The sequence below is a fragment of the Rhinatrema bivittatum genome, chromosome 5 (genome assembly GCF_901001135.1).
Source record: "Rhinatrema bivittatum chromosome 5, aRhiBiv1.1, whole genome shotgun sequence".
NCBI lineage: Eukaryota > Metazoa > Chordata > Amphibia > Gymnophiona > Rhinatrematidae > Rhinatrema > Rhinatrema bivittatum.
This window is the reverse complement of record NC_042619.1, coordinates 213,362,444-213,382,506: the sequence shown is the minus strand read 5'-3', so window position 1 is coordinate 213,382,506 and position 20,063 is coordinate 213,362,444. Positions and strand designations below refer to the sequence as shown.

The window sequence follows — 20,063 nt, the reverse complement described above, 5'->3', positions numbered from 1 at the left end:
TTAAAGGGGCTAAAAAAAAAATAAAAAAAGAAAAGAAAACTGGTGCAGGAAATGGGAAAATGGCGGCCGGATCTGAAAAAAATAATTGGGCCTAGCCTTTCCACTGAAACGATTAAAGAACTCACCAAGGCAGTATCATAGGTGATAAAAGATACTCTGTTCTCAATCTCGGCACAAATCCTCAAACTGTTTTTAACATGCGATTTGAAAATCTGGAGGGAAGAACATCCATTCTATAGAGGATGATGCAATTATACAAGAAGGGAGATTAACCAACTTCTTTAGCTTGATCAAATTACAAGAAAAAAATAGATGACCTAGAAAAACAGTCACGCAGAAACATCCACATAATTGGTTTGCCGGAGATTTCGGATGAGTACATGCCTACTTTTTTAGAAAAATGGCTCCCACACGCACTAGCTGTTCCGGGGCTGCAAGACACGTTAATTATAGAGAGCGCACACAAACTGGGGAGTAAAAGAGAAGATATCAGGCCAAGAATTACTCGGGCAAAGCTGTTGTATTTTGATCAAAAGCAAAGATTAATGCAGGCTTACTGGAAGGCGAGAGGTGAAACAACATTACAAACCTAATCAGGTTTTCCAGGCCTACTCAATGAGTGTTTCAACAAAGAGGCAAGCATTTAACCTGCTTTGTGCAACTTTAGCCCAGAAAAACATTAAATTTACACTCCAATATCCAACGAAATTAAGGATTTGGTTTGAAGGTAAAGTGCAGCAATTCATCAACATGCTGTAACACCAACTTTCCGATTTCAAAAACTTGTTGAAAACAAGCCAGTCCCATGTTGGAAATTCTTCATTTTCGTTTCCCTGTTGGTTTGATCATTTTTGCTATTGCCGGTAAAAGCCATGGTTTAAACTTTGACTGTTTCATATTGTATGCTGGCAAGAAAAAACAGATGTTTCCGGATTTCAAAATCAGGAGCTTCTCAAAATGACATTACTGACCAGTTACCATGTGCTGAGGAGAAGCTTGAACCGGGCATGGATTAACCCTAAACCCTATGATGGTGAGCAATTTCTCCATCTGCTAATATAATAAAAGTCAGCACATGGCTACAGAAAATAGCATTTGAAAACATATATGGGCATGTCTAATGCCGGCCTAAACGTGACTGATTCACTTATGTGATTATAAAACGTTCAATGCAGCAGAGACGTCAGCAAAAGGAAGGCTACAGCAAGTCACAGTAGAGGTGACTTGCTTCATTGTAAGGAAAAGCAATATTAGTTTGACAAGAGGAGAACAGCGGGTCACACTGGACTTGACCTACTCAGGAAAAAGAAGATTTGTAAGGTTGAACATAGGACTGCTTTACCAGTAGGGAAAGGACAGCAACATTGCACTAAGCTTACTGGCATTTTGGTTTATCTTTTCTCTCTGGAAGATTACAGGGACAGATTCATCTCAGTCCAAGTTAGAGGGGAGATGAAACACACGTTCACAAACAGATCCCATGCTCCTATATAAAGAGTGTATAGGGTACACTATCAGGGAGAAGAACAGAAGGGTTCATGGGGGGGGTGAAGAAAAAAGGTGGGGGACCAAAAGAATTCATAAGGAACATTGGAGTGTTAAATTTGAAGAGTTCAATGGCCTTAGTTTGAATGCTTGGTTGGGGTTCGACTGGGTGAAGGAGAATGTCAGGCAAGATGGGGTGCCTTACCTCAGAATATTTAGTTTTCATGTATCTAATTTTAAAGATCATTTTGATCATGGCTGATCGAGTTCAGCTATTATCTTTTAATATGAATGGACTGGGCTCTGTTAAAAGGAATAAAATACTGCAAAAGTGTTAAAGAGAAACAAGGCTGATATTGCATGCATTCAAGAAACATCTCTCTCAGACTTAGAAAGCAAAAAATTAAAGAGGGAATGGGTAGGCTCCTGCTATTATTCTACAGCAAAGGGATGGAAGGCTGGTGTAGCCATACTTTTTCATAAGTATATAAACTTCCAGTTAGGAAAAGAAATCATTGATCTGGAAGAACAGATTTATAATAATTATTGCTAAATTAAGAGGTATAGAGATTACCATATGCAACATCTACACCCCAAGCGAATATGATGAACATGTTTTGTTAATTTAGTAAATTTACTAAATATCAGATACAGAAGGGTGATGTCTAACTGAAGCTTGTGTGTCCACAACCCAAAAATCGATAAATCAGCACCCAAAGTGTCATTTAAATCTAAATAGAAAGGTATAGTTTTCCTCTGCCACAGATTACAAATTCTAAACATATGAAGGTCTTTGAACCCAGATGTAAAGGATTTTACTCATATTTCAAGAGCACATGCATCCATGACAAGGATAGTCTATATTTTAGTCTCATGCATTTTGTTTTTACCAGTGTCACTTTAGCATTGATAGGCCCCATCAGTGTGTCAGATCACACCCCGTGTGGGTAGATTTCAAGTTGGTAGGGATAGAAATGGAGGTTTTCAGGCTATTTAAAGGGTGATAAAGAGTTTCATTCCTTTTTGCAAAATAAGTGGAAAGAAATTGCTATTAATAATGCCCAACATGCCGGTCACCTGGGTTTGTTTTGGGAAACCAGCAAGGTGATTATGAGAGGGGAGATAACCTCTTATTTAATTGGAAGAAAGATGCACCTTGATAAAATGATCTTCCAGTTAGAAGACAAACTGAAAGTGGCAAAAGATAATACAACATGACTAAGAAAACTAGAGGAATACCATAATATTCTTGAGAGTTTAAATGCTTTCTTTCAAAGGGTGCAAAAGATGGTACAACACTCAGAGAACAATTTTTTTCGATTTAGAAACAAGTCAGGGAGATTCTTAGCTAATGCAATTAGGGTTTGGACAGGGAAAACAGAGAAACTCAGGACTAAGCAGGGAATACCAGTAACCAAAAGGGCAGAAATCTGAGACCCCCTAAGATCTTTCTATGAATCTTCATATGCAGATATAAAGTGGGAAGACAGGTGGAGGAAGAGACTTTCTTCAAGGATCTCCATTTACCAAAAATCACCAACAATTAAGCTTTCTAAATAGGCCAATTCAGACCTATGAGATTCTGAGGGTAATTTATATGAGTTAGTCAGGTAAAGCCCCAGGCCAGTTGGGTTCTCCTATGATTATTATAAGATTTTGCAATCACAGGTAGTAGAATCTATGAGTACATTTTCTGCAGAAGCCTTAGAATTGAAAGCATTACCCAACGAATTTAACACAGCATTTATGACAGTTAGTTAAACCAAGGAACAACCCAGAATTGCCATCATACAGACCTCTCTCGCTGCTGATCTGAGATTTAACAATTTTTGCTAAAATATTAGTTGATAGATTGAGTTTAGTGCTCCCCTCAATCTCCAGTTATCAAGTGGGATTTATAAAAGGTAGGATGGCAGGCACCCATATTTTCAAATTAACTACAGCTTTGACCTTCTGCAAAATATTCAAGCTATGGCTGTAGGTTTTGACTTTGAAAAAGCATTTGACAGACTTTTTTGGCCAACAATGTTTTCCATTTTTCGAAGATTTGGGTTTGAAAGTGACATAATTAAATGTATATCCATTGTAAAAGAGCTCAGCTTTGTATTGCAACCCTGGGGGTACTGAGTACCGGCGCCCAGGCACAATGTTTTCTGTTTGGTTTATGCTCAATAAAAAAAGCGTTAATAAATGTATATCACTTCTTTATAGAGCTCCAATCTCCTACATACTTGCCAATGGGGACAGATCCCTAAATTTACAAGTTCGGAGTGATGTAAGACAGGCATGTCCCCTCTAATCTTTACTGTATGTGCTATCCATTGACCCTTTTCTGAGGAAAATAGAGGATAAGTCAATAATGGGATTTGACTGGAGGGGCCAAACTTTCAAGATCGCAGCCTATGTTCTAATTTTTTTAACCAACCCGATTAACTCCTTACCAAACATTTTGGCACAGAGGTTATTCGGAGAATATGCAGGGTTAAAAATCAAGACAAGTCTGAGGCTTTGGTGGTGTATGGGATTTGAAAGCACAATGGGGAAAATGTTTTCCACTATGATGGGTTGAGGAAGAAATGAGATACCTAGGTATCATAAGAACATAAGAAAATGCCATACTGGGTCAGACCAAGGGTCCATCAAGCCCAGCATCCTGTTTCCAACAGTGGCCAATCCAGGCCACAAGAACCTGGCAAGTACCCAAAAACTAAGTCTATTCCATGTAACCATTGCTAATGGCAGTGGCTATTCTCTAAGTGAACTTAATAGCAGGTAATGGACTTCTCCAATCCTTTTTTAAACACAGCTATACTAACTGCACGAACCACATTCTCTGGCAACAAATTCCAGAGTTTAATTGTGCGTTGAGTAAAAAAGAACTTTCTCCGATTAGTTTTAAATGTGCCCCATACACACCACACACACATTTCTTTTTAGGCCATATTCTGCAGTGGGGGTAAACATTTTATATTTATATAAGCTTTATATAACTTCGAATTGGAACCTGTAGCAGCCAGTAATGGCACTGTGACCGTGATGAAAAATATTGATGAGAAAAAGGATTTGGTAAGTTCGGTACAATGAGTTCTCTTTTTTTTTTAATGTGAAAAAATGTGTTGTAAATGGTGGTTTATGACAACTTGGTGAAATGTTTTTGAATCTGTTAAATGCAGAGATCTACTATTTGAGAACATAAGACAAAGAATCTTCAAAACGTGTTAGTGAGTAACTTGTATCCGTTTAGAACTTTAAGCTAATGCAAGTTTTGGAAAAGGGTTTTATATAAGATGTTGAAATATACAGGTGGTATTTATGGGGATGTTTGTGTAAGAGAAATGATGGTTATGTGGTATGTTTTATTTTAAAGCTGCAAGTGAGTTTAGCTTCCCCCTGAGAAGCCAAGCAGATGGTGAAACATTGAGGCATCTGTGTTGGGGTTAATCTATGAAGATCAAGAGATTGTAGGGTGTTTACCTATGAGAATCTGAGTTACAGCTGTGGCTGTTGGAAAGAAAAGGAAGGTGGTTACCTTTGAAGATATAGCAGGACGGGAAGATATGAACATTTGTGATGAAGAGTGGGGTGAAAGAGCCTCTTTGGTTTGGTAAATTTGGGAATATTGAAATTGAGAAGTGATAGTTTGTATTTGGGATACAATATGTGATTTTTAATTATGTGCAATTGATTTGCACATAAAGAACACACACACACTGCAGAATGTGGCTAAAAATGTAAAATGGAGGTTCACAAATGGCTCGGATGCAAATGTGATAGATCTGGTTGTCCCAGCCCCCTCCTCCAAATGGACTGGGGGATGTAAGAAAGAAGGTGTGAGGATATGAAAAAGACTGGAGGGGGTGAAAGAGGATGGGCTTGTGAGATTAGAGTAGCTGGGAGTTAAAGAGGGAATTCCAATGGAGAGGAAGGGGGGGGTTAAGAGAAAAGATGAATTGAAGAGGATGCAGGTTAATAGAAGGGATCAGCTGGAGTGCAGCGAGAGCAACAGTGGAGGGATTGTTGAAGGGGGCACTAACCCCTGTTAATTTATTTTGATTCTCCACATGGGTCATGAGATTTTTCATGTGCTAAAATGGGGTCACATTGGCTAAAAGTTTGGAAAACCCTGGTCTAAACAGATTAGGACTCTTTAGCTTGGAAAAGAGACAGAGAGGATATGACTAAAATTTATAAAATCGTGAACGGGGTGGAACAGGTAAATAGAGAAAAGTTATTTACTCTTTCAAAACATAAGGACTAGAGGGACACTCCATGAAACTAGCAACTGGGAGATTTAAAACAAATCATGGGAAATATGTTTTCACTCAGTGCACAATTAAGCTATGGAATTTGTTGCCAGAAGATGTGGTCAAAGCAACTAACATAGTGGGGTTCACAAACTGGCCTTGTTCTTGAAGGTAAACTCCATAAACAATTATTAGCCAGGTAGCCTTGGGAAACCAAGCACTTATTGGGAGTAAGATACAAGAAATAGATCAACTATTGGAGATCTGACAGGTACTTATGACCCAGACTGGCCATCATAGGAGACAGGATGCTAGGCTTGATGGACCTTGGTCTGATCCAGCATACCATTTCTTATGTTATCTTCTTAAAAGCCTGAGTCTGACAAAAGTAAAATATAATCCTACAAAAAAAAAAAAAGTTACCAAATGCACCTAGGATACCAAAGTTCAACAAGATTCAAATAAATGCCACCCTACAAAGCTCAATAAGAAAGTTTGCTAAATCCCTTCAAAACTAAGTTCACTTCCAAGTCAAGTAAACCTCTCACAGTAGAGGACTGTGCTCTTGACTTCAGATGAAAGTATCTAACCTGAGAAAGTAGCAAGAGAACTGTGTATCTCTTGCAGCAAGCCAGAGCCAGTTTCCGCCCTCTGCAAGATTTGCAAATTATGCCTTCATCCCAGCCTCCTCTGATGGAAGGACAAGATTGAAGGAATGGATCCATCAAAAGGAAAATATCTCTGTAAACTGACCTTGCAGAGGCTCCAAACTCCTCAGGTCCACTACATGGTCCTCTTTCACACACACCTCTTTCACATCCCGACATTAGGTATCCTTGCTAATTAGCCTGGTTGTTAAGAGCCAAGATTGTTAACAGAGAATGGAAAAGATGTTCCAGAGAAGAATCCTCTGACTAGGGGAAAGGATGGAGTATCCCTGCTTCTGCCTTCCAAACTCAGTCCAGGAATGTCCAGGCTTCCAACAGGAACATGCAGAAAACTGGATGCTGGTCATGGTTCTACCAAGATATTCAAAGCTCCTGCTTTGCTTTTACAGCCAAAAAACTTGCTCATCATAGAGCTTCACTGGGCTGATCTAAAATCCACTTACAGAAGTGCCCTATGTGACCCCTAGTAGAGCAAAAGCTACCTCTGCTGGCGCTTACACTTCATGGTCTCAAGTCCCTGCTCAAAACATGTCTGTACGATGTCCATTGTTCATGTAAACCGCTGCTAGGTCCTTCAGATGAACTCTGTCCCAGACTAAATCTGACTTACCAGGGTACCTGAGAGCTACACAAGACTTTATTCACATTGGCTAATGCATTGCATTGACCACTACCACTTGGTGTCTTCTGAGCTAGAAGCTGGCTCTGGCCCTCAGCTTAGACCTGGACCTGCTGGTTCTCCACTAGGATCCCTGTCCCTGCTTCAGCTGCCCCAGAACATAACCGCCCCCTTTCCCCCCTCTCATCCTACAATGCTCACGCCTAAGGTATGAAAGAACCATTATGGAGACTCGAAATCCATCCCCTGCAGATGCCAACTGTGCACCACCACCACCTGCTTGGGCTCCTTATAACTTCCCAAGAAAGGGAAAAATAGCTTTGTAACACTGAGGTACCGAGAGAAGAGTGGCCTCCGTGAGATGAACATGGGTCTGTACCTAAAGGTACTACATTCAGGTCCACTACCCTGGAACCTAGATCTGCAGAACAGATCATGCTCTGTGTGGATGTGGAAATGGGAGAATTAGACAACAGAAATGAGGCCTTGACATACAAGGCCACTTTCTTCTTCTACTTCCTGGCAAAATCGTATGTACACACACACACACACTAAGATTTGCCAGGAAGTAGAATATATACATACATATACACACACTTTTTTTTTTTTTTTTTTTTTTTTTAAATAGGCTGCAGTCATCTTCAGCACGAAAAGCCTAATTTGGTCTTAAAAGCCCCTCTGGGAAGCCTCGTTTGTGTAGAGGGTAAGAGAGCCTCAATCGCTCCACTAGCAGAGAAGGTGTGAGAAAAACTCCAACATGCCTGGAGGTCACCTGATGCAGCAATACCTCCATGGCAAACTGGAGCTGTGCAAACTCTGCAATGCCCAAGGATCTGTGGCACCCATAGAAGAGAGGTAAAGAACCAGGCAGTAGAATGGCTGCTAGTGCTGCCAAAACGGGTATACCGATCAAGCCTCTTTTCATGTGCACCATAGTGCTGCCTTCCACCTAAGAGGCCTGCCCCTTAGTGCGCCCCTTTCCTCCGTTTCCCCCCCCCCCCCCCCCTTTACATTACCTGGCCCTCTCCTTCCCTTTTTCTACCACCCTGTTCCCCCTCCCCTGATCCACCTCACCATTGCCAATATCCCATGTGCACTAACAGATTTTTACCGTTCTCCTCTGTGACACCCTACGATTGCCCCACCCTTCTATGCAGCACTCATCACAGCATATGATGTCCAAAGAGCAATAATGGCTTCCATCCATCACCATCTGAATGCACAGCATTGGAACTCACTATTTTGTATATCTCTGTATTGAATCTTTTGCGTTACGGAATACAGCCCTCTATTATATTCTACTGTTTCATATCCCTCACCTACCGAATACCAGCTGCTGATCTTTGCATGATCCGAATCTATTCTTTACTGAATTCAGCTCTGTTGCATTGTTCCACCTCGATCACCTTTCACAATTCCCTCCTGTGAACAGTCTAATCACCTCTCTCCACCCCCCTCCCAGTTCCTCCTGTTGCCTTTGTTCACTCCACTGCCCCTTCAACCCTCCACGTCAATATCCCACACTATGCCTCCCCACTCCTACTCTGCCCCCAACTTTCTCCCCATCCCCCGCATCCATTACCCTATGCACAGATCTCCTCCCTATCGCATAGCGAACCCTCAAACCCAGCATAAGTACCTCCTCCCTATCCTTATCTCCCCATTAACACAATTTTTCGGCCTCACTACTTTATCCATCATACTCTTCAATGCTCACTCCATTTCCAAAAAAACTCACATCCTTGATGACCTTATCGATCACAAACCTGACATCTGTGCAGTCACGGAAACCTGGCTCAAGGCCACTGACAGTCCTATTGAACCAACTCCCTTCCCACTCTTATAACATCTTTTCCATATCCAGACCGAAGAAAAAGGGTGGTGGCATCCTCCTTATTGCCAAAAAAATCCTTAAACTATCTCCTGCAAACATCTTTCCCCCTCCTAAGTTCGAAATCGGCCTTTTTAAATCCCCTGACCTACAAATATGCCTCATATATGCCCCCCCTGGCCTACTAGAACATAACCCCTCACCCCTCATTGAATTAGTCTCCAACAACAAACTTTGAAAAGCCTGCCATTCTACTGGGTGATTTCAATCTCCACGTTGATTCTACACCCTCCTCACCGTCCTGTGAAACCTTCATTAATGCCCTTCTTGCTTTAGGCTTCACCCAAATCATCTCAGCCCCCACACAAGGCAGGGCACACCCTTGATCTTATTTTTATCAATTCCAGTATCCAGGTGTCCTCACTCCCCACCTGTACTCCTGTCCCATGGTCCGATCATGCACTCAGAGACTCAACTCTTGGCTGACACCTCTATCACCTACAACCACACAAAACAACAAATCCTTCTCCTACCGTAAAACCTACACAACAGAGGAGCTTACCACAGCATTTTCTGAATCATTAAACAAAATTGATTGCTCCTCCCTGGATAATGCACTCAATTCATGGTCCAACCTCACCCAGGATATAGCCAACAACTTGTGCCCCCTTATCACACACAAGCAACGCACATCCCCCTCCAATAACAAATCCTGGTACTCCAAAGAGCTGCAACAAATGAAACAAAATCTTAGAATTAAAGAGCCTGGTGCAAGACCCAAGCAGACAACTCTCTGCTGCCTACAAATCTCACCTACACTCTTACCGCCATGCCATCCAAAACACCAAACGCGACTACTAAGCTGTCAAGATCCACCAATACTCATCCAATCCCAAAGCCCTCTTCTCTTACGTCGCAGCCCTCACTACTCCCATTACCCCTATCAGCACTGATGAAGAAACAAACTCGAAATGTGAAGAACTTGCGCAATTCTTCCACAACAAAATATCTAACCTTCTCCTTACTCTCCCTCCTGCAACACCCCCTCATCCCTGCTCCCCCCAGCCCAAACACATCCCCACTTCCCCCCCTGAAAAACGTATTCAACACTTTAGAACTCATATCCTCTAAGGAAATTGAGACAATCCTTAAGAAATCCAAGCCTACATCTCATCCTTCCGACTCTATACCCACGAAAACTCTACTCTGCATCCCCAACATCATTGCTCCTCCTCTAGCAAAGATTATAAACTGCTCTTTCCTCTGGTTCAGTTCCTGACCCCCTCAAGCACGCAATCGTCAAACCCCTACTCAAGAAGCCTTCTTTAGACCCCAAAATCCCAGCTAACTACCAACCCATTCATCTCTAAAATCTTGGAGAAGGTTGTAAATAACCAACTCATGGACTACCTTGACGACGACAACGACATTCTTCACTCATTCTCTCACTCACTGACTTTCTCTTCACAGGCCTTGACCAAGGCCACAATCTCCTCATTGCTTTCCTTGACATCTCTGCGGCTTTTGATACTATAAGCCACGATCTCATCTCACACCTTGCCAACATCGGTATATCTGGCCCCGCCTTATTATGGTTCAGTTCCTACCTTTCTAACAGACGCTTCTTTGTAAAACTAGGCACTTCTGAATCCTCCCACATCACCCTCTCTCAAGGTGTTCCCCAAGGTTCCTCCCTTTCCAACATCTACCTCCTCCACCCCTCTGTCACTATCTCTCAGATCTAGGCCTCAAATTCTACATATATGCAGATGATGTCCAAATCATCCCCATCCAAGACTCTTTCTGCCACCTTAAATTTCTGGGAAAAATGCCTGTCTTCTATTAACACCTTCCTGACTTCCCTTCAGCTTTCCCTCAACCCAGCAAAAACTGAGCTCCTCCTCATCCATAACCAACAAACATTCAAGCTCCCTCCCTCCAAAGACCCCATGATCGCCTCCCTCACATCTCAAACCCCCGAACGAAACCTTTGCGTCCTAGTTTATGCACATCTGAACCTGAAAAACCATATCTCCTCTGTCATTAAAGGAGGTTATTACAAACTCATGGGCATTAAAAAGCTCAAGCCCCTACTCCACACACATGACCTCAAAACTGTCGTCCAAACCACTTTATCCTCCAAGATTGATTATTGCAATTCCCTTTATCTTGGCCTCCCTTTCTCCACTATCAAACCTCTACAGATATTGCAAAACGCGACAGCAAGGATCATTAGCAACGCCCACAAATCTGACCACACAACTCCCATCCTCAAGGACCTACATTGGCTCCCCATCTCATTCCGCATACTTTTTAAAATACTTACCAACATTCACAAAGCCATTCATAATGACAACTCCTCGTGGCTAAGTGAACCTTTGAAATTTACCCAATCTTCCCACCCCACCAGAATGAACCGTAAATGTACCTTACAAGTCCCCCCACTTAAGAAAGCCCGACTTACAGCCAAAAGAGATCGTGCTGTGTCGATTGCTGGTCCCACTCATTGGAATTCCCTCCCTCTCAATCTACGCCTTGAGCCATATCCTTATAAGTTCTGAAAAATGCTGAAGGCATGGCTTTTCCACCAGGCCTTCCCAGATTAATCCCTTGTTACTTAACATAAGAACATAAGAAAATGCCATACTGGTCAGACCAAGGGTCCATCAAGCCCAGCATCCTGTTTCCAACAGTGGCCAATCCAGGCCATAAGAACCTGGCAAGTACCCAAAAACTAAGTCTATTCCATGTTACCATTGCTAATGGCAGTGGCTATTCTCTAAGTGAACTTAATAGCAGGTAATGGACTTCTACTCCAAGAACTTATCCAATCCTTTTTTTGAACACAGCTATACTAACTGCACTAACCACATCCTCTGGCAACAAATTCCAGAGTTTAATTGTGCGTTGAGTAAAAAAGAACTTTCTCCAATTAGTTTTAAATGTGCCCCATGCTAACTTCATGGAGTGCCCCCTAGTCTACTATCCGAAAGAGTAAATAACTGATTCACATCTACCTGTTCTAGACCTCTCATGATTTTAAACATCTCTATCATATCCCCCCTTAGCAGTCTCGTCTCCAAGCTGAAAAGTCCTAACCTCTTTAGTCTTTCCTCATAGGAGAGCTGTTCCATTCCCCTTATTTTGGTAGCCCTTCTCCATCGCAATTATATCTTTGAGATGCGGTGACCAGAATTGTACACAGTATTCAAGGTGCGGTCTCACCATGGAGTGATACAGAGGCATTATGACATTTTCCGTTTTATTCACCATTCCCTAATAATTCCCAACATTCTGTTTGCTTTTTTTGACTGCCGCAGCACACTGAACCGACTATTTCAATGTGTTATCCACTATGACACCTAGATCTCTTTCTTGGGTTGTGGCACCTAATATGGAACCCAACATTGTGTAATTATAGCATGGGTTATTTTTCCCTATATGCATCACCTTGCACTTATCCACATTAAATTTCATCTGCCATTTGGATGCCCAATTTTCCAATCTCACAAGGTCTTCCTGCAATTTATCACAATCTGCTTGTGATTTAACTACTCTGAACAATTTTGTGTCATGTGCAAATTTGATTACCTCACTCGTCATATTTCTTTCCTGATCATTTATAAATATATTGAAAACCTCCCCCCACCTTTTTTATACCTATTATAAAATCTTCTATCTCCCCCTCCTTTTCTCCACAGTAACCCGCTGATTCACCTAATTATTGTAACAATTCTGGAGATTTGCAATCTCGCCTCCCATATTTAATTTTTCACTCGTTTCTGGTTCCTTTGTTAAGTTCGCTTCCTCCCTATTTTCTTATTATTCTATCAGTTATCCTGTTAACAAACCCCCCCCCCCCCGTTTATTGTAATTTCTTCCTTTTTGTTAATATGTAAACAGATATGATGTGTATTTTAATGTCAGTATAGAAAAGCTGTTAAATAAATAAATAAATTGGGGCTATAGCGTGAACTGGGGAACCCACCCAGTTTTGCTTTTGGCAGGGTGCTCATCTTCTGTGGATCGCACCCTCCTGCCTGGTACCTGCCTGCTCACAAGCCAGGTAGAATACACCAGCTGACATGCTGAGCTGCGATGACTTACCTGTGGGTGCCTCACATCCCTTCTTTCTCCTGCCTCTTCCCCCCAGAGAAACTAGAAGCCAGCAGAGGGAGGGAGATCATCTCTGGTCCCCCAAGTCCAAATCCAGCACAGCACCATAGGAGACCAGAAAACTGCTCTACCAGAGAAAAATCAGCCTGTAGACTGCTGCCAGCTCCACCTGTCAGTAGCTCCTGCTGCCAGCCCCACCAAGGGAACAAATTCACTGGGGACCACCTGGTGCTTGATGTATTGAGAACTCAGATCCCAACTGAGTTGTTCAAGGGGAGAGGGAAAATCAGTACAACAGACAGTCACTTGGAACACCCCCCAGACTCTGCCTACACTCCACCAGTAACCTGGGCCTAAAGGCTTCCTGAAAGTGGTCTATTCCTATCTGCAGCACCAGTCCACATACCTGCACCATTGACTGGAGACAGAATAGCTGAAGGCAGAATTAGACCTTTCTAGGGGTAGTGAAGTCAGCTTTGAGCATTTTTTCTGTTTCCATTTGCCCACAGGAGGACATAACCCAATTGTTGGAATTGGTCCAGTATTGATAAGGAAATAATTTTTCGCAAAAAGGGTGGTGATGGTTACAGAATTCAAAAGGGCATGCATAAACACAAAGGATCCCTAATATAAAAAAGGATGGACATGAAGCACTGGGAAACCTTCAAGGAGCAGAGGCAGTTACAACCCTAAACATAATATGGGTAGCCAGGACTGGCTTTTCTCCCGGCACCCACCCTCTCACAATAACAATCATTGTAATTGATGACATGAACGAGACTCAGGCAAGAATGGGATCAAACAGGCCGCAACTTTATTGTACCACAATTAGGTGCCCGAGCCAAGACTTTACATCAGCTTCCCGGCGCACCTGCCACGTGACAGCAAGGTGCGCAGATATTAACACTGCATCAGCAAGGGGTTGTGACCACCGTCTCCCGCCACCTGCAGCAAGGAGCCTCCCGCAGGACAACTGCACCAAATTGTCCTGCCCCTCACACATTGCCTCTCAAATGGCTCGGGCAGCCCCACCTCCTCCAGTTGAGACGACATCGCCTCGCAGATTAATATGAACAGAATAACTTGACGTAACAAGTGCCGTGAGGGTGGGTGGGCGGGATGCGAACCCGGGGAGCGGCAGCAGGCAAAGAGGGAGCTGCCGGCGCTCCCTGGGAACCTAATCGGCTGGGTTCCAGCCGATTGGCTCCCTTTCTTTCAGCGAGCCAATTAGGGCTCCTGGCCTGCCTCTCAGAGGACTGGATTTGTCCTCAGGGACGGCGGCCAATGAGCGGGCACGCTGGCGTGCGCACGTCGCAGCCCCACTCCCGCCCCCCCGGGTGCCGGCGCGGCATGTGCCTGGCACCCACATTATGCCCGGGCACCCCGATACTCCGGGGTGCCCTTCTCGAAGGCGTGAGGTTAACACGCACAGAGCAACAGTTACAACTCTGCACACCTTGCTGGGCAGAGTGAATGAGAAACTCTGGTCTCTCTCAGACATATACTATGTTACTATTTTACATATTAGTGCAACATGTATACTGCAAACTGTGTCCTGTTAAGCCAATGATTCTCAACTAGAAGTACATGTTCTCCTGGGGGTACTCGGAAGCATGTCAGAGGATATTTAACGCAACCACCACCACACACAAGAGCCCAGTATCTCTTGCTTAAGGTTACTGCTTTGTGCAGCAGCAGTGGGTGGTTGCTGTCCACAGAGTGGGCAACCATATTCTGGCTGAGAGAAGTAAAATGGAGATATGTGGTGTTACTGCTGTCGCACACAAGCATCACTAGCATAAGAGAAGCAAGAGAGGCACCTGTCTGCAGAACTAAAAAGACAGCAGGCACCACAAGAGACAGTAAAGTACAGTGCTTTCTGCCTCCATAGGTGTCTTTTCCTCCTGTCTCCCTATGGCACAGGCTTCCAAACTGGAAATAAAGCCTTCATGGGGTATGAGGAAGAGGCAACAGCCATGAGGACAGAAAGTACAGTACTTTCACTGGCTCTCTCAGTGCCTGCTGCCTTTCCCAAATCCCACTACTCCCTTGCAGCAGTTGCTCTGTTGATACTCTTCAGCTGCCACTGAAGAGAGACACGGAGAACTGAGGTAAGGAGAACAAAGTTAGTCTGAGAGTTGGGATGAAGTATCAAAAGCAGGGATGTAGAAGGTTGGTTGATGGGGGATTAATTGAGACAGGTGGAAGATGGCGAGCTCAGAAGAATTAGGGGGTAGAGATACAGAGAAAAAGAACACAGAGGGCTGGAAGGTGTGAGGAAAGTCAGGGAGTCAATGGAAGGTGTGAGGAAAGTCAGGGAGGGGTCAGTAGATAAGAGACAAGAAAAACATAAGGTTAGGAAATGAAGGGTGTAAGAAACAAAAAGGTAAAAGCGGAGAACTAATGAAGAAACATGGAGAGCTGATATTAATGAAAGATCTGAAAGGCAAATGAGAGATGGATGAAGAAAGGAGACAAACAGAAGGAAAGATGAAAATTGAAAGGAGAACCAAGAAATAAAGTTAGAAAACAGAAAGCCAAGGGGAAAAAAACCCTTACAATCAAGTATAGAAGAAACAAATATATAGTATATGCAAGAAGTTTTGATTTTTTGCAAACTAGGGGGTGCACAAGACATTTCAAACTCTAAAAAAAAGAAAAAAAGTCAAAATAGTCATGAAATGTCAAAACCCACTGTATTAGGCTATGATACTCTTGTTACGAAGGCAGTAAAAACATTGTAAACAAGCACAGATTGCTACATGCAATAGTATAGTCCACAGTTAATTCTGAGGGTGAACACTAGAAGATTGCTTTCTTTTGTTTTATAAAAACTTGCATACAGGCAAATAAATTTAATTTTTGCTCCTTCAGTTGAATGGTACCCCCCACACACACACAACTATTTTCTTTCAAATGAATGAAGAATAGGGAGAGGAGAAGGGAGCATAGTTTTTTTTCACATCAGCTGAGTGTGATCACTATTGACATTACCAAAACTGCAGAAATGTTTAAGTGATTAAGCACAAGGTTCCTCTTCAGACTAAACAAACAGGAGTCTTCACCTTTGGCCTCTTTTAAGTTAAGACTACAGCATAGGGGTGGCCCCTTCCTGGCCTTTGGGATGAGACTATAAACCTGTACAATCTAGGGAGTTAAAGCTCACATCCAGCCACACAGGGAATGTACAATCATTTGGACCCTGGCCAAAGTGTAAGGATTAAACCTCCTGCATTAAAAAGAACATGCCTCAAAAGTAAATACTGATTACACAAATCAGAAATTCATTTTAATTCAAATCTATGGAGAGAGTCATCTAATTTGCATTGATGAGATACAGATTTGTGTTTAGTTGAGGTCCTGAAGACCTTCTCTACAAGTACAAACTGAAAAAAAGCAAAAAAAAAAAAAAAAAACTTCCAAGCAATTCTGAAACTTCCCCAACATAAAAATGTGTTTCTACAGAGTAATAGCTATAAACATTCTGTAGCCTTGGCTTTTGGATAAGAATCTCCATTTAAAACAATTTAGTAACAAGATTGACATAATTCATATTCTGAAAATAATATGTAACTAGCCCTAACTCATGGAAGACTTTGCATTGTCAATACTAAATGCAAACAAATTTTTCAATGTTATTAGCAATTTAAGTTCCACAAGCATTCCTGCCTCCCTCATTCTCCAAGTCAGGAAAAGTATAAATACTAGTTAAGTAAACTTCAAAAGATTTTAGACCCTACAATTAAAAGTAAGGAAATAGTGTGATGCTTTGTAAAAAAAAAAAAAAAAAAACACAAGAGTAGATTTTCACCAAGTTTGTATGCTGATCATTGGTCCATTAAGTAAAGAGAAAATAAATAACATGGCCCACAAGAAAAAAAAAGTCTCATTAGTCCCTTCCCCATACTTGGGTAAGCAAAGGCATTTGCTACAGAAATTCCTCGCTTTGCTTTTTCATCCAGTCATATAAAAGTTGCCTGAGTCTGCTTGAGGAGAAAAATCCCTAGCCCTATTTTCAGGCAAGCTAATAGCATTCACAATGAAGAATCACCAGGTTAGAAGAGCAGCATGATTAAAAAATGTCCTGCTCAGCAGTGGCAACTCCATAGTAAACAGTCTATGTTGCCTAGCGCTTTCTGCCAGTCAGCTACCCTAACTGGTTTGGTGACTAAAACAGGTACATCATGGACTCTGCTCCCTGGGCCACAGCAAATTAAAACAAGTGTCCAGTACAGGATTTTAAAAAGTAAGCAAAATAAATATTTTGCAACAAAAAGGATTACCTAAGTACCTTTCAATATGGTATTTTTGTAGAAACTGTATACTGTAATACAAATATACCTAAAAAACGTATTGCCTTTAGAAGAACTGAAAAATAATCATCCCTATAAAACAGCAAAATTCACATTTATGGCATTTTGTTGTAACAAACTCAAAATCTGATATTAACCTGTCTTCTCCATATGGAAGGAGAGAAATGGTATGAAAAGATTACATAACAGCAGTGGCAATTACACCAAAAACCAGAGGATATCGCAATGAATCAAAAGAAATTCACTGTCAGCGGATAAATAAAATGTAGGACACCACCACAGTAAAACCTCTAATCATTATAAACTCTAACCTGTGTCTCAGGAAAAAAAAAAATACATATATACATATATACACACACACACACACACAGGAGTTTCTCTTCCACGAGTCCACACCTGGGTCGCCCAGATGAAACGAGCACAGCTGATAAAATGAACCTAAAAAGCGTCGATCAAAAGCGAAGGTTCGGGAGCTGGAAATCGCCTAGTAAAGTCGATCCCCCCCTGTCTTTTCGCAGTATAATTAAACAACTAATAGGAGAGTTGTCATCGTCTTGCAGCTTGCTGACCCGTAACAGACAGCTACGTCTTGTTAACGACTAACCAACTTGGATGTGATGCGAGCAGCGAATATCAGATGAATAGCCAGTGCACAATAAGCTTTCCAGAGCCGAGCTTACCCCTCCCCTTCTGTAACATCACTGCAACCGGGAACGGGGATTTGCAGAATCACTATTACCTGAGCGCTGGTTCTGTAATGAGAGCATGTAGCAAGCACAAAGTGTAGATACAAATGAGCCCTTCTGGTAAGCAATCTATAGGCATCCGTGCACGTATCGGTTCATTTCGCAACAATGAAAATATGCTTCAATGGTAATGCATGCGCACACACATCTCAGAGCAATGCCAAACCTGGAAACAATACCCCTCACTGTCAACTACATCATCTTTTTATTTTACAAAGAGGAAGGGGGTGTACTGAATTCATTATACCAATTCTCCTGTGTCCATGTGTCTTGGTGATATAGAAAACGGAAAGCTACGTGTTAAAAATCCACTTGTCATTTCAGAAAGTCACAAATCGAGGAGAAAAGAGGGGGGGGGGGGGGGGGGGAGAGAATCTAAGCCTTCAGACAAAAAAAAAAAAAACCAGGCGTGCAAACCTGCAGAGCCTCTCAGGTATGTTTGTGGGCAGGAGGCAGCGCGCGGAGCTGTGACATTCCGCTCGCTCGGCGCGAGCCGCACACATGTAACTTACTTTCCAATCACCTCGCAGAGCTCGTACACATCCTCGAAGAGCACGTCGTCGTCGGCCATGGTCCAGAGAGGGAAAATATGCCACAGAAAGAAAAACAAAAATACACGGCAGTATTCCTTTTTGGGGGACGAGGAGGAGGGGAAAAAAGGTTAAATCCTTGCAAGGTGGTGCTGTTATTTTCTCTCGTATCTTTTCTCAACGAGAGGCTCGCGGTGAGGCGCCCTCCCCGGGGTTAACCTCACCGGAGCGCCGGTGGTGGGCCGCCGCCGAGCACCCAGCTGGCTCGCGCTCAGGCGGACCCCACCTCGCCTCGCCGCCTCCCTCACGCCCCCTCTCTCCCTCCGGCTCCTAATCCCAGGGCGACTCCAGCGGGGAGGAGGGATCCTCCTGTCGCCCGTTAGCGGGGCGGAGGAGGAGACGACATGAATTCACAGATGAAAGGGGGTGGGGGAAGACAGAAAGCCACCTTCAGTCCAATCAAAATACAAAAAAAAGGCACCAAGCGCGCGGAGGGGAAGAAGCAGCTGCCTCTCAATTCGGGCTCCTCTTCCCCGCCCTGGCCGGGGAGCGCGGAGGGGCAAGGACAGCGCGCCAGCCCGCGCACGCACTACCCGTGCGCGTCCACGCACAGCACCCCCCCCTCCTCCCTCTCCACTCCGCCAGCTCCACTTCGTGTGGCTCCTTCCGGCACGCGCACGCCGCACGCTGACCAAAGGACCGGAGGAGAGCGTAGCCCGCGCGCGCACCCACACGCCGCTCCCCCAAGTCAGCCCCTCCGACGCCGGAATGAGAAAGGACAGGTGAGGCGGCCCAGCCACCAGGGAGCGCACAGACTTTTTACGCGCCGTTCCAGTCAGCCAATCAGATTCGGCGGCGGCTTTTTACCGACCCAGCGCCTGGCCCCTTCCTTCTTTATTCGCTCCCCGCCCACCAATAGGATTGTACTGGACGGAGAAAGATGGGAGGCGTGGCTACGCCATCGCTCCGGGGCGCGGCAACGCGGCAGCAGAAGAAGAATGCCGGGTAGCCGGACTTCGGCCTGTGCGTGGCGGGTTTTTTTTTTTTTATGGGGCTTAGAGCGTTGACTTCGGACCCAGCACAGAATTACCTCATGGAGGCTCCAGAAAACGGAATATGACTGCAGATAATGCTCAGAAGGGCTACCTAGTTTGCCCAATTCATTTCTGGTGCAGTGCCCTATAGACCCCGGTTGATTTCTTTTTCTGATTTTTATATTCTAATTTTTGGCACTTCAAAGCAGATTACAATCATATACTGTAGTTGTTTCCGGGCTTTCCTCACTTTTTTTTTTTTTTGTAGCTAGGGATCCTCCGTATTTATCTCATGTCTTTTTGCATTCCCTCACTGCTACTACCTTCTGTTAGAGGCTGTTCCATGCATCCACCACACTTCTTTCCCTAAGGAAATATTTAATTATGTCACTGGTGCATAGAAGCATCATCACCTCCCTTTATCTAGTAGTTATACCTGTCCATATGCACACTGGTATTTTAGTGGTTCTGGGTTTA

General features: G+C 43.4%; 1 protein-coding gene across 7 annotated transcripts in view; it reads right to left on the bottom strand.

Annotated features, from left to right (window-relative positions):
* Positions 1-19,402, bottom strand: part of CASK (calcium/calmodulin dependent serine protein kinase) — a 1,033,919-nt gene extending 1,014,517 nt beyond the window's left edge. For 4 of the 7 annotated variants that reach the window (XM_029603127.1, XM_029603128.1, XM_029603131.1 and 1 more), the window contains exon 1: positions 18,535-19,402. In XM_029603127.1, the coding sequence (XP_029458987.1) occupies positions 18,535-18,593 (59 nt within the window). In that variant the 5' untranslated portion in view covers positions 18,594-19,402. The remainder of the gene's footprint in view (positions 1-18,534) is intronic. The other 3 variants (XM_029603129.1, XM_029603132.1, XM_029603134.1) reach the window with 1 other exon arrangement.
* Between the last annotated feature and the right edge of the window lie 661 nt (positions 19,403-20,063).